Here is a 15,232-nt window from a genome sequence, read left to right on the forward strand (position 1 = left end):
CGTTCCACGATCAATGGCCAGATTTTTGTAGGCGTGGTCCTAAATTTATTTTCAGACTTTGGTGTAAATTTGGTAAAGATCCGACGGACGGAAAGCCCATAATTGCAACATCAGTTACGGGGCTAAATAGGTAAATTTCAGACTTCCCCAAATTAGGCCATGCAACTCGCAGTTTGCAAGTGTTGGCTGGGCAATGTAATTTGACTATTTATGTGCATTTCCAGGGTCTTGCGCCTACATGGGACATCAAGCCCAGTGAGATGGACATTACTCTACAATTTCGGGACTAGTGGCCCACTAACGAGCTGTCTAAAGCTTGTTTGGAAAATCGGGGTATTTTCAGAATGAATTGGGTATTGAGATTTCTTGTGAGAAATGATTAGGATTTGGATTAGCTAATTTCATAGTGTAGACTATTCGCAACTAGTAATAATGATGATTCGGTTGTAATCACCCTAATCAAGAACCCTAATTCAACTATATTTGAAACTACCTGATTTAGTAAAATATACTAAAATAGAAAATTTAAATTTAATTATATAGGATAATTCCTAGTATGATTAGAAGCAATTTCTAAGAAGATTCCAAGTATAAAAATTCTAAGATGAAAAAGATACGCGCGGCCCATTAACAACATGTAGTTGTAGAAAATTTCCAGTTTCAATAACTCTATTTCATATAATGTTTTTGGCACTTTTAGTTAGTATATTATTTTAATTATTTTTTAATTATTTCATCATCAATTTTACTTTATCTCCACCAAATTTTATTAAATTTTATTTTCAAAAAAATTCTAAAATTTTTAGAAGTACCAGCTGTCTGAAACTAATAATTTTTGAATAGTTGTCACATCATCCTAGATTTAACTATATTAAAATTTTTATTTTATTTTTTATTCATTTTTATATGAAACTAGATGTATCAAGCTTCAATCGGCCTTTTGAATCACTTGAATCAGAGTTATATTAAGGGAGATATGACTTTTTGAAGTCAGCCTAAAAACACAAAGAATTCCGGTGGTGGTCCGCCAAAATCTGGTGCATCGGTGGTGTGCCGCCATAATGGCGGTTCTGCCACACTCTTCTGGAGCCGATGGCAGTGCGCCACCAATCTGGCGGTGGCGCCGCCATCCTCTGTAGTGTCTGATGGTGGATCTACCACTAGATATTTGAAACTAGTGTATCTTGCAAACCAGAATGAGTTATTCGACATGCAATATATGATTTTGGGGTAGGAGAAGCTAATCTATACAAATAACTTAGTTATTTCCCAATATTCCATCAGTTTAATGGTATAAAGTTCATTTTATTTATATTCTTACTATTTATAGTAAATTTTAGTTTAATTATAGCTATTTATCCTTTAAGCTTTAGGATTTGTCTCTAATATGAAAGTAATTAGAAAGATTTGAAGAATAATGTGGTGGAAGATGAAATTTTTGAAGGAGATGGGTTGAAAAGGGGATTTGAGACTTAAAGATTGAGTTTTGAGAGTTTGGGAAGAGAATGGGGTAATGACTTGAGAGTGAAAAGGGTATAACGGACTAGAAATGAGGTATAAATGAAGTAGAAATGGCCTTAGGTGAAGCCCCTCAGGCTTCTATGTGATTCATGAGAACAAAGAGGGGGCCATTCTATAGCTGAACCCTAGGCTAAAACTTCAGTGTTTAGATTAGCCAAATGGTTTGGTCTTAGGGTCCTTTAACGTCGATAAGTTCAATCGCTCCCTCCTAAGACGATAAGGCGTTATGATAGATCCATTGCCTAAGGACGTCCAACTCCAAGTTGGCAAAAATCTGAGACGTTACAACCTGACTCTCAATGAGGTCCACAGCCCTATGAGATTTGGAAGAATGGATGAACAACATATAAATAACACATACATTATGGTGGGACTCTACTCAAGGTTGGGGTAAAAGAGAGGATGGGGAGATGGGCTTCATGGTGGGCCCTAGGATGGCTCCCAATGGTGGACATTTAACCACCATTTACAACGTGGACATTTAACCGTCATTGTTCCCAAGATGTGGCCCATTTGGAACTTAAAATCTAACTACAATGGAGTCCACGGCCCTTATAATAGCTAGAAAATGGATGGGCTACATATACATCATGGTGGAATCCTACATCACACTTGGGCCTCACACATACAATAGACCTTCAAACATATAATGGGTCTCACATACATCATAATGGGTCTTATATACAGGCCGCTTATACATCACAATGGCCTTTATAAATGGGCTGCATATTCATCACATTGGGCCTCACACAAGGCCACATATGTCTATCACATTGGGCCTCACCACATGGGCCTCATAGAGATCACATTGCGCATCATACAAGGCCACATATACATCGAAGTAGGCCTCATCACTTGGCCCTCATATACATCAAGTAGATCGCATCACATGGGCCACATATACATCACATCGGGCCTCATCAAATGAGCCATAAATACATCACATTAGGCCTCATCAATGGGCCATTAATACATTACATTGGGCCATACCACATGGGCCTCAAATACATCACAATGGGCCTCATTGCTTGGGCCGCGTATACATCATAATGGGCCATAATTACATCATAGTTGGTCCTCACGTATAAGTCTTACACGTTGAAATAGGCCTCATCAACTGGGCCTTAAGTACATCAAGATGGGCTGCAATACATGGGCCGCACCATAAATAGCCGCAGACATAATGATCGAAAGATCATCTAGACCATACCACAAATAGCAGTGGTGATAATGATCTCCACCGTTAAAACTCCATAGGGCCCACCATCACGTTTATTTTCCATCTAGTCTGTTCATAAGGTCACAAAGACCTGAATCAAGAGGAAAACCAAATATCATATTGATCCAGAACTTTTGTGGTACCCAAAGATTTCAATGGTAGCCGTTCAACTCTCCACTGTTTTCTGCAGTGTGGTCCACCTGATAGATCTGCCTCATTTTTCATCTCAGGCCTTGAGACGAGCTTGCCAATTGGATGGACGGTTTAGATATAATACATACCTCATGCGTGGGCCACAGGACCTCTTGACGTCCATGCAGATGGATGGTTTGGATTATACGTCACAGGATGGTGGGCCACGTGGATGGGATCCACGGATGGACGAGACACATACATTGAAGGTGGGTCCCATGGACCTACTGATGTCCATGCATAGCAGCACCTTGCTGCTCGTCCATCAAATGGATGGTTTGGACAGAACATATACATTATGGTGTGGGTCCCACCGTCTAGCCATCTGGACGATGTGGATTAAACCCATACATCACGGTGGCCCCACATGACACCATCCAGCAATGGATGGTGTTGATGAATAGCATGGATGAAACACATATATCATGTGTGGGTAGGCCCCACCGTCGGATGGCATGGATGAAAGACATGCATCGGTGGGTCCCACGTGGGGCCCACCATAATATTATAATATTTTTAATATATAAATATATGTATATATATTATGTTATATATTATATATTCTTTTTTTTGTTGTTGTTGTTTAAACGTCCAGGCCCTGGATGTTTGTTGCTGGATCTAGCATGTACATCATGGGTGGGGCCCACATCCAGTGGACTGGATGGTGTGGACTGCCACACACGCAACAGGTCCCACTGTCCATTATCCACGGACGGTGTGGATATAAAGTACATACATCACAGTGGGATTTTCACAGTCCATGGTGTGGATCTAATCCACTCTTTAAGGTGGACCATCTAACAGGGAAAGAGAGAGAGAGAGAGAGAGAGAGAGAGAGAGAGAGAGAGAGAACGAGTGATGGAGGGCTCCACCACTATGAGTCCTCCCTTCCGTGCATTACAAACATACATCAAGTGGAACCCATTACATGTGGGCCCACTAATCAAAAGCAACGGTGGAGATCCCTTCTCCACCAAAATGCAAGGTCTAGATGACCCTTTTCATTCAAGGAAATTAAACATCATGATGGGGTCCATGGAGAATGGCCCCATCATGGGATGGATGTATGAATTATGGTGGGCCATCAGCCACACCTTGGGTCCAAAGTGAGATCCATACCATCGATCGGTAGGCCCCACTTGGCCCATCATCAAAAATACAAATCTAATCCTATTGAACACCCACCATCGGATCTTCTTGGTCCGATGGAATGTCAAAATCCTTAGCTCTTTCTTTGATGGAGGTTGATGAAGGTTGGAGGGTTGAGATGGGAGATGAGAGGGGTAGGAAGTGGGCTGCACATAAAGCTCTCTCACTCCTTAGGAATGCTTGGATAGCCAACCTCTTGGTTGCTTTGAAAATGGGTAGAGGAAAGAGAGAGAGAGAGAGAGAGAGAGAGAGGGTGGTTGTAAGAGAGAGGTGATGGATGGAGTGATGTAAGGGTTGACTTTGAGGTAGCTTGTGTAAGAGAGGTATGGGTTGTTTAAGAGAGGTGACATGTGAGGTATGAGTGTGATGGATTGAGTGATGGGTTGTGTACTTGATTGATTGATGTGCTAGGTTGTAGAGATTCTCTCGGAATTCACCATGCGCGGCGTTTCTTCAGAAAATACGCGGGCCCACAACTCCTGGCCTGGGTATCGCATTGGTGCGTAAGACGCGGCGTCAGAACCACGGCGACGGCGCGGTCGCTAAGGTACAAGTCCCAGGTTGAGTCGACTCAGAATTACAGGATGCGACTTAGGGTCTCTTGCAAATGCCGATAATAGGTCGAGGGTCGCCGGAATTCAACGGGGAGGATCGTGGGAGTCTACGGAACGACACGGTCTAGGATACGGGCCTTACAGAAACCCTTGGCACGCCCTTAGGGAAGGTGCACATTGATGTGAAGAATATGAAGAAGAAGCAGAGTCGGGATGAGTGCATCATGCACTTGTGTGGAAAGCTCGTCGAATGGAGACGCGACAACAGTATGTTTGCTTTAAACTTGATCACCCCATGCCGGTTGCTCCATCACATTTGTATGTACAACGTATAACCAAGGACGGGCAACCGTAAGGAGTGAAATCGCTACATGATTGAGTTCCTTTACCAAGTGAGCCAAGGAAAACAAATATGCCTCCCCACCATTATACTTACCCAGATTGTGAAAGCGACAACATCAACTTGGGTGAATGCAGGACTTCCGTTTAGTCGTTTGATTTGTAGGATTGCTCACAAATAAGGGATTAGAGGATCCAATGGGGACCCCGAATCGGTGAAAGTCAAGGTGGGCCCAAAGTAACAGCTGGCTAGGCTCGAAGAACTTGGGGATGAAGTTGATGAGGAAGAGGAAGAGGAGAGCGAGGGAGAAGATGGGAGCGAAGAAGGAAACGAAGGCCAAGAAGAAGCTGGAGTTGAGGGCGAAGGGACAGGTGAAGAACCCCTTGCCCCACAGGAGATGCGAGAGCGCATGGATGCATTTGAGGCCAGGCTTAATAGGCAGGAGAAATTGATCGAGAAACTGTACTGCATAGTGAAAGCTATCTTGTGCTACATACAGAAGGAGGGAGCACCCCCTCCCTCGCCTGACTCCGAGGACCAGTAGGCCCCAGCCCTAGTTACTATAGTCTTGTTAGGATTAGAGAAGTTACAACACTTTTCTTTCTTATTGCTTACGTATGTTAGTTCGTTATAGTTGCAGTTTCATTTCCTTCTTATATTATGTATATGGGAGGTCTTTGTTACGTCAATTTTATCGGTCGATGTAATGTAAAGCCTCATATTATGAATGAAATGTTGTAGTTAACAAATTTGTATGAATGGATGATTGAGCATGCTAAAACTTGTTGTGATTAATTGCCTCATGGAAGTCAGTCACATATGAATTTCCATGTGATATCATGTAACTCCTTAGCCATACCTAATGCGCCCTATGTTGAATATAGGGAATGCCTCCTAAGAGTAATCGGAACATGATACGTCTTGCACATGGCGGATTGGTCGAGGGGGCCTCTCCCCTGAACGATAGTCAACAGGGCCCTAGCATGGGTCTAGATAGCGAGACAATGCCGGACTTACAACCGGCCACCGGCACTATGGATTGGCAAATGCCAAATGTGCCACTGGTTCTAGGCCAGAACCACGCCTCTTCTTTGGCATTGCCTGTGCCTCAAGCGACTCCACCCCCAGATATGATGGGACAAATGTTGCTTTTGATGCAACAACAGCAACAGGTCCTAGCGATGATAGCGGGGGCCATTACACAGAACATGAATGTGGCCCCACCGGGACAACACATGCAGGCTCCTGGGATAACGGTCGCATGCGGGCTGTTTTATCGTTTCTAGTGCCTCCGACCTCCCACCTTTGCGGGTACCCATCGACCCGAAGAAGTTGACTATTGGCTCAATCGAATATCCAAGATGATAAGGCCATTACATTGCTCTGAGGCAGAGCAAGTAGAACACGTCACTTATGGGTTCGAAAAGGAGGTTGGCTTATAGTGGGATAGTGTCCTAAGGACCATTCCTGTGGGATTTGTGTGGACATGGGACGAGTTCGAGACACGCTTCCACAAGAAATACTGTCATGCCCTGGACTCAGTGACCGCACTCACAAGGAATCCGATAGCCGGTTCCGGTCTCAACAGCCTTCATAGTACCCCATTCTCAGCTCCTGAGATAGGTTCCGATCTTGGGATCCTATAAGGAGGATTTCTATATCATAAATCCGATTCAGTCGAGCATACCCAAGATCATAGCAAGTAAATCTCAAAAACATAACCACAAGAAACACGTTGCAAAATCCACTAAGAATTAAAACTTTACAAGTACATGAGGCTTAAAGGGAAAAACATAATATCAAAAGGGGGAAAGAAAGGTCTGCAACTAATCTCAGCTCATGTCAATCCAATGCCCCACCACTACTACGCCGACCTAAGATCTCCTGCACGTAACAATCATGTATAAGCTTATAGAAAGCTTAGAGGGCGGTGAAGGTGTGTGCCAATACAATGAATGCAGAAGGAAACATGAATGAAAATAGTCGTACCGAGGCTAAGCTATGAATGTAGTAAGCCGTACCCAGGGCTGTGCAATGCAATACAAGAGTACTGGGCATTATACCAAGGCAATGCAACATAAGGCTTATATAGCCGATGCTAATGCAATGCAACATAAGGCTTATACAGCCGATGCCAATGCAATGCAAAGTAATGCCAGTGCTCATATCCAATCCACACATCAAGTACAGTTCCATTATAAGGAATCCATCGGGGTTAAGTACACTATAGGATGACTGCCACTCTCCAAGACTCGCACAGTTAAATGAGCGTAGGAGACCTCACTACCCACCTATCGACAGCCAATCACCAACGAGGTTCGACGGTAGCAGGCCCATTTACGAGCTGGTCAGACTCAACCTAGCTATGCCCCCTCACTCAAGTGGGTAAGGTCAAACCCCCATCTCAACACACCTCGCAACAGTGGGAGTCACAGCCTAACGGTATAAGGCACTCGAGCGCTCATGATTTCCACTCGACTCAGCGTTGAGGCATCTTCTCGGTACCATGAAGGTTTAGGGGCTTTCACCAGTGGATATCCTATGTGCCCCAAATGCTCAAGTATCATTTTCGGTGTCCACATACGGCCATCCACGATATACCTATGGAGGCTACGACCCTGATGAAGCAAGGGCGGATATCCACTTGCTATGAAATGTCAGATGCATGAATCACACAATCACCCATGCATCAATCCTAAGCATCCATCATGCTCAAGAGTGGAAAACTCCATCCCTTGGGGAGATACTAACATGTTCTACATAATGGCACAACCATGGCCAATCATACCTCAACCAAGCATGCATATGATGCGTATGAGAGTGGGTCATGAAGATGAATAGGGGTGCTAATGAGGTGAAGATGAACTCTCTACTTAACCATGAAGGTCTAGGTACTTAACTAATTCCTCATAAGGAATACAACCTCTAGTGGGGGCCCATTTACCTAAGGTATCTCACAAGACTAAGCATACAAGCTACGAGCCTAAATAATATAGAGATGGGCCTAGCAAGAGACTAAGGTGGGCATTCAACCACACTTAGAGGGGTTCATAATGGGGACATTCAACCACCATTTCCCCAAGGCATCCAACCACAATCATATAGCTACGAGACCCAAGGCCCACATCCGAACCACATACACAAGTCCCACAAAAGGCATAAGGAAAGGGCCAATACTACCATCAACAATCATGGGCCCAAAGAGGGAAATCAAGGCCCAAGGCCCAAGTCCCAATGGCTATAGGACCCATACATTTAGTTGAACTTAATGGGCAGCCCATGAGCACAAAAACATGGCCCAAAAATAAGTCTAAGTTAGGTGAAATGGGTCCCACTATATCAGCCCAATAACTAGCAATTTAAGTGGGCAACCAAGGGCCCAATACCACCCTTATCTCAGCCCATAAGTCCATCAAAATGGTGGAAGTCAGCCCAACATATGGCTGGGCCAAGCTGGGACGTTCCAGCCCACACTGGGCCCACTAGGAAGTCCCAAAATCTGGTCTATACTTGGGTCCACAAAAGACCATCAAAAGGTAGCCCAACTACGCATTAATTAAGCCCAAGAAAATTTCAAATATAAGTGTGCATCATGTACCCTAGATTTCTCAATATGGTGGGCCCCACATCTAATGCAATTTCAGTCAAAACAATGTTCATTCGGGGCCTTTGTTGGATTTTCAACCCACCTAATTACTTGGGCCTACTGAAGCCCAGAAACTTGTTACAATATGTGGAAATCATTATTATAAGGGCCAACATTATTTATAGGGGGCCCCACCAGATGAAGAAAAAGGGGTGGCACATAAAACAGGTGGGCCTGCTGTTGAACTGCAGGCCCAACAGCAACCCAAAGGCCTGGGCGTCCCAAGGCCTGGGCGGTCCAAAGCCTGGACGGCCTGGGCCACATACATTCAACAAAGTGGGCTTCACATGTCCTTATGGTGGGCCCCATAGGGGACGTCCACCTAGGGGGACCCAACCCCACGTGGGCCACTCAAAAATGGGGGACAGCGTGGACGAAACTTGCATCATGGTGGGCCAGCACGTTGGACGGCCAGCCATGCTGGACGTCCACCAGCTGGACGTCTAGTAAGGCTTGCTGGTACCGCTGGTTGGCTCCACAAACATGGCCCAATGGGCCTTTAGATACATCAAAGGTGGGCACCAAAAATCATGCACAAGTCCAGTGGGTTGGGGCCCAAAATCGCCTGCAAACACAAAGAGGACAGCAAGGTATGGAAGAAATTTCTGCAATGCATGTTGTTGTCCTAAATTTGGGCACTCCATTGGAGTGGTCCAGGGCCTCTAAAATTCTAAAAATTATGGGCCAAGGTCCCTCATCATGTATACAATAAGAGGGAATCCATAAAGGTGGCCCACCATCAGTGGAAATATTTTTGAATTAAGGTTTTTATGAGACAATGTTGCTGGACTGTACAACAGAAAATCTGGCAGTCCACCCATATTGACCCACTCTTTTGGAGGTCCAAATGAGATCAGTTGAGGTTGAAATTTGGCATGCTTATAGGTGGGGTCCACACCTTTAAGAAACATGTTTTACATGGGACCAAACACCCCACCAAAAGTCTAAAAATCTAGCCTTAAGATGACCCAAAAATCTGTCCAGACAGTTTTGGACAGTAACATATAACTAAAAATAAATAAATATAAACACTATTTAAAAGGGGATTTAATCCAAGAAAATCATGGTATGGACCATCCCAAAGGCCCCCATAAACATCCAGACCCTTACCATCATTTAAACCCCTTTACATGTGCCCCTTATAGGTGTATTTTGGGGCCACACGTCCAAGGGTGGACTGTCATGGACGTTCACCCTCCATGGACGGTCTGGATATTTTTGGTCCACAAGGTGGGCCACACACTCATGATCAAAAGCTTATAAACAAAGGAAAATAAAGGTTCAACCAAAAGGGAAGGGTCTCCACCAAATTGTGGCCCTTCCCCTCATCACACATGCATACACATTCCATTATCACAAGATATACAAGATCCACATGATCATAGGATTTCTACTTGAGATCTATGGTGGAGATGCAATCTCCACCAAGAATCAAGGTTCTAGATGACCCAAAGATCCCTGATTAAAGAAAGAAGAAGCCATGAAGGGGTCCATGGAGAATGGCCCCTTGCATGAAACATGCATGCAAATGTGGTGAGTTATGAGCCACATCCATGGAGTCTTGGGGCCACCACCATCACTTGATGGGCCCCACAAGCTCCAACATGAAAGGAAGGTTGAAGAACAACTAAGATACAATGAAATCTAAAATTTGAAACTACATGCAACCCACCTTAGAGATCAAACTCCAAAGCTACACCACCAAGATCTACAAGCTCCAAGGAAGATGATTCTAAGGGCAAGATGGGTTAAGGAAGGTTGGATTGGAGGGTATTTGGGAGAGAAATGGCTGGAAAATATGGAGGGTTGGGGACGTTGGAGGGCTTGCTAGCAAGAGGAGAGAAGAGAGAGTAGGAGAGAATGAGAGGGAAGAGAGGGTTTAGGGAGTTGGAGGTAGAAAAGCAATGTAATGATTGTCTCTCTCACATAGGATAGAGAAATGAATCATTAGCTAGGGAGATACAACCAAAGCTCATAAGGTAGGGTAGGCTCTAGCTATAGGGTTGTAGGCTTTTTAGAAACCCTAAGCATAGGCATGACATCACCACACCACATGGGAAAATGTGTGGAGCTAGGGTGGCATCCACCATCCACACATCAATGGTCCATATTGCGTGTGGCCATAACTTGCGATGTACATGTCAGTTTCACTCACGGGCCACGGTGTTGGAACCGCGACACCGATGCGGACGCAATGGCATAGGTTTTAGGGTCGACCTGAGTCTGGTCAACGTGACAAGACTTAAGGATGACCGTAAACACTATCCATAGGTCGCAGGTCACCGAGATTCGACCGATAGGACCACGGGACCTAAAGGAACGGCATGCACACTTTGTTTAGGGTTTTACAGCACTCCCCACCAACAAAGAAATTTCATCCTCAAATTTTACCAAATCAAGGACAAAATGAAAATGCAGAAACACCATCATATATAACAATCAACAATCATAAGAGAAGGTAATACATAGAATCATACAATAATCAAGCATCAAATAAATGGTGATAACACTCTCTAATCTCGGTCTCGCATTCCCAAGACGCCTCAGCCTCCATATGATGACCCCACTGCACCTTTACCAGGGAATGACCTTGGTCCTGAGAACTTGCTCCTGTCCGATCAAGGATACGAATCGGCTGCTCGATATAGGAAGCATTCTCATGGACCTCAAGGGGCTGCCAATCAATCACTAGAATGATGTCCGACCCACACTTCCTCAACATAGATACATGGAACACATTGTGGATCCCGGACAACTCTAAAGGTAAGGCAAGTCTGTAGGCCACAACGCCTACACGCTCGGTAATCTCGAAAGGTCCAATGAATCTTGCAGCAAACTTGCCCTTCGCTCCAAATCGAACCACGCCCTTCATAGGCGAGACCTTGATATATCATGTCCCCAACTGCAAACTCGAGGGGTCGACGCTGACGATCAGCAAAACTCTTCTACCGGCTCTGAGTTATGCGCATCCTCTGCCTGATAATATTTACAACCACTGATGTCTGCTGCACAAGCTCAGGACCTAGAAAACAATGTTGTCTAACCTCGGTCCAACAGCTAGGAGATCTGTACGGTCTACCATATAGTGCCTCAAAAGGGGCCATGCCGATAGTCGCCTGATAACTGTTGTTGTACACAATCTCGGCAAGGCGCAAATGCTCATCCCAACTGCCCACAAAGTCAATCACACAGGGTCTGAACATATCTTTAAGGATCTGGTTGACCCTTTCGGTCTGCCCATCTGTCTGCAGATGATAAGCAGTACTGAGATGCGAAGTGGACCCCATCGCCTGCTGAAAACTCCTCCAAAATTGAGACATAAATCTGGGGTCTCGGTCAGATACGATCGAAACCGGAATGTCGTGCAGTCTCATTATCTCCTTAATGAAGATCCTCACTAACCGATCCATAGTCCAGGAAGAACGCATCGGAATGAAATGCACCAACTTCGTCAGACAATCAACGATAACCCAGATGGTAGTGTGACCGCGCTAAGTCCTCGGCAAACCCACGATGAAATCCGTCGACACATGCTACCACTTCCAAACTGGAACGCTCAATGGCTGCAAGGGACCAGGGAGTCTCTGGTGATCGACCGCAAGTGTCACACTCGGCTACGAAGCTAGCAATCTGGCGTTTCATCCCCGACCAAAAATACTGCCTCCTCATATTTTTGTACATCTTTGTGGAGCCCGGGTGGATGGTAAGTCTTGATTGGTGTGCCCCGGTCATCAGATCACGATGCAACTCTAGCACGTTCGGGACATATAATTAGCCTCTAAAGCGTAATCCACCGTCGGAACCAATCTGCCAATCTGACTACTCCACGGATGCTACCTCTGCTCAGTACTCTTGAAGTGACCCATCCGTCTGCTAAGCCTCGATCACCCTAGCAACCAAAGAGGGTTGAATCGACAAGCTCGAAAGCTGAACCATGGAAGAATGCAGACCGAACTCAAAGTCGAACTCTGAAACATCCTCGAGCATCTGCCACTCTCGAACCATCATTTGTGCCACCAGGCCTTATAGCTAACGGCTGAACGGGTCGACCACCACGTTCGCCTTACCCGGGTGGTATTGAAGGTCGAAGTCATAATCCTTCAACAATTCCATCCATCACCTTGGCTACATGTTCAACTCAGATTGCGAAAACAAATACTTTAAGCTCCTATAGTCCGAGAATGCATCACATGGTCCTCCCGGGTCCTCGAATACACCAAAATATCATCAATAAACAAAACCACAGACTAATCAGGAAGGACCGGAAGACATTGTTCATCAGCTACATAAACATGGCGGGTGCATTGGTCAGTCTGAACGACATAACCAGAAACTCAAAGTGACCATAGCGGGTCCAGAATGCTGTCTTCGGTATGTCCTCCTCTCGGACCCGAATCTGATGGTAACCGGAGTGCAAGTCTATCTTAGAAAAGAACTATGCACCCTGCAGCTGGCCAAATAAATCATCAATCCTGGGAAGTGAGTATCAATTCTTGATAATGACCCTGTTGAGGTTGCGGTAATCCATACAGTCTCAATGAGCCATCCTTCTTCTTCACGAATATTACCGGGGCTCCCCACGGTGAACTGCTGGGATGAATAAAACCCAACTCCTGGAGCTCATCTAACTGCTCCTGCAGTTCCCATAACTCCATTGGTGTCATCTAGTAGGGGGCCTTCAAGATATGCATGGTACCAGGCACCAAATCAATCTGAAACTCAATCTGCTTACTCAACGGTAAACCCGGGATCTCCTAGAACACATTCGGGAACTCACAAACTACTGGTAGCTACTTAATACACCCTGTCATAGACTCCTCAACAATACAAACCAACAAATTGCACAATGGCTCTCCTCTGGGCTTGGCAACGAACTGTAACACTAGCAAGTCGGGAATATGAAACGTAACTGTCCTCGCGGCATAGTCCAAGATAGTATGGTACTTAGCAAGCTAAATCCATACCCATGATAACATCAAACTCTACCATCAGTAATACAAACAAATCGACGGGAAAGAATATATCGCCAACCAAAACTGGGCAAGAAGAGCAATGACGGCTCAAAACAACGGATTCCCCAAGGGAGTCGAAATGGCCAAAGTCTCAGACGCGGACTCCGACGGAATACTGGTCGATCGGTAAAACTCCTCGGCTACTAAATAATGGGAAGCACCAGAATCAAATAGAACATGAGCAACACAAGCAGAAATAAGGAGAATACCCTCGACAACTCCACCGGCAGAAGACTATGGGTCTTGGCCCTGCGCCTGCTGCGCGAAATAGAATCTGCCCTCAGCTGGCAAAGGAAGCAAGCAAGCCTGAAGACTATGGATCCTGACTCTGCACCTGCTGTGCGGCAATATATACTCAACCCAGGATTTGTGGGGGAGGTACATGTCCCCTCTATTGTTGATGTCTTTGCTGCTGCTGTGGCCATTGTGGAGGCTTGCCTGGCTGCCTCTACTACTGAGTAGGAGGCCTATGAGCGAGATCCTGATGCTGCGCTCCCTGCTGATGCTGCTACTGCTGAGGAGGATGGGGAGGAGGCAACTGCAGTGGCCTCTACTGCTACAAGGGGAGAGAGAAATCATGCCTCCGATGCCCTGTCTGCCCACATCCATAGCAAACACCGAAAAATGGCCCGGAGGAAGGAGCGGCTGGCTGCGCTGATGATGATGCTGTTGACTATGCTGTGGACTGTCTAGACTCGGATCGGCCTCTCCACCTCTGCTGATGGTGCTGTTTGGAGCTGCAGGAAGGTGCCCTCCTCTTCCAGTCTTCGCCGGAACTCTGATCTCGGGTCTTCTAGGACATGGCCCAGTCCTCCTCATATACCAACGCTCTGTGAATGACCTGATCAAACGTCATCAAGTAATGTCCCACCACGCGACTGCGGAGAGCAGGATGCAAACCATTTTGGAAACAGCGAGCCCTCCTCCTCTCGTTGTCGGCAAGATAGGGAGCGAATTTGGAAAGCGTTACAAAACGGGCCTCATACTGAGACACTGTCATATCTCCCTGGACTAGAGTCTCGAACTTCATAGCCCACTGATCACGAACATGCTCAGGGAAGAACTTCTGGTCGAAGCGGACCACGAATTCCTCCAAAATCCAAACAAAATTGGGCCCAGCCATCCTCGATACTGATGACCACCAATGCCAAGCCTTGCCCTGCAGAAGGAAAGTGGCTAACAAGACTCTCTGCTCACTCGGACACTGCATGGTGTCGAATATCCTCTCCACCTCAGTGCGCCACAACTCAGCAGTAGAAGGGTCGTGCTCACCCCTGAACCTCGGGGGATCATGTTGCCAGAACTTGCGGAATATCATGCTCACTCGCAGCTGGTCAGACTACTCAGGAACCTCAATGGCAGGCTGACGGGTTTGCAGGGCAAAAGTGACAGCCTGCATCAACTGCTGAAAATGCTCAATCCCTAATGGAACTGTCGAAAAAATAGGGCCAACAATAGCCTCAGGCCGAGGAACAGGAGCGGTAGGAGCCTCAAAAACTAGAATAACAGGCTCAAGTGTGGGAACAGGTGCCACTGGGGGTGGAATCACAACCTTAGGTATAGGATCGAGACTGGGGTCCACAACGGGTGGAGTAGGAT

General features: G+C 45.9%; 1 protein-coding gene across 1 annotated transcript; it reads right to left on the reverse strand.

Moving 5' to 3' along the window:
• Positions 1–14,426: 14,426 nt before the first annotated feature.
• On the reverse strand, positions 14,427–14,951 carry LOC131247037 (uncharacterized). Its single transcript, XM_058247481.1, has one exon. The coding sequence runs from the start codon at positions 14,949–14,951 to the stop codon at positions 14,427–14,429; it is 525 nt and encodes a 174-aa protein (XP_058103464.1).
• Positions 14,952–15,232: the final 281 nt, after the last annotated feature.

Source organism: Magnolia sinica, chromosome 5 (assembly GCF_029962835.1).
Source record: "Magnolia sinica isolate HGM2019 chromosome 5, MsV1, whole genome shotgun sequence".
Classification (NCBI taxonomy): domain Eukaryota; kingdom Viridiplantae; phylum Streptophyta; class Magnoliopsida; order Magnoliales; family Magnoliaceae; genus Magnolia; species Magnolia sinica.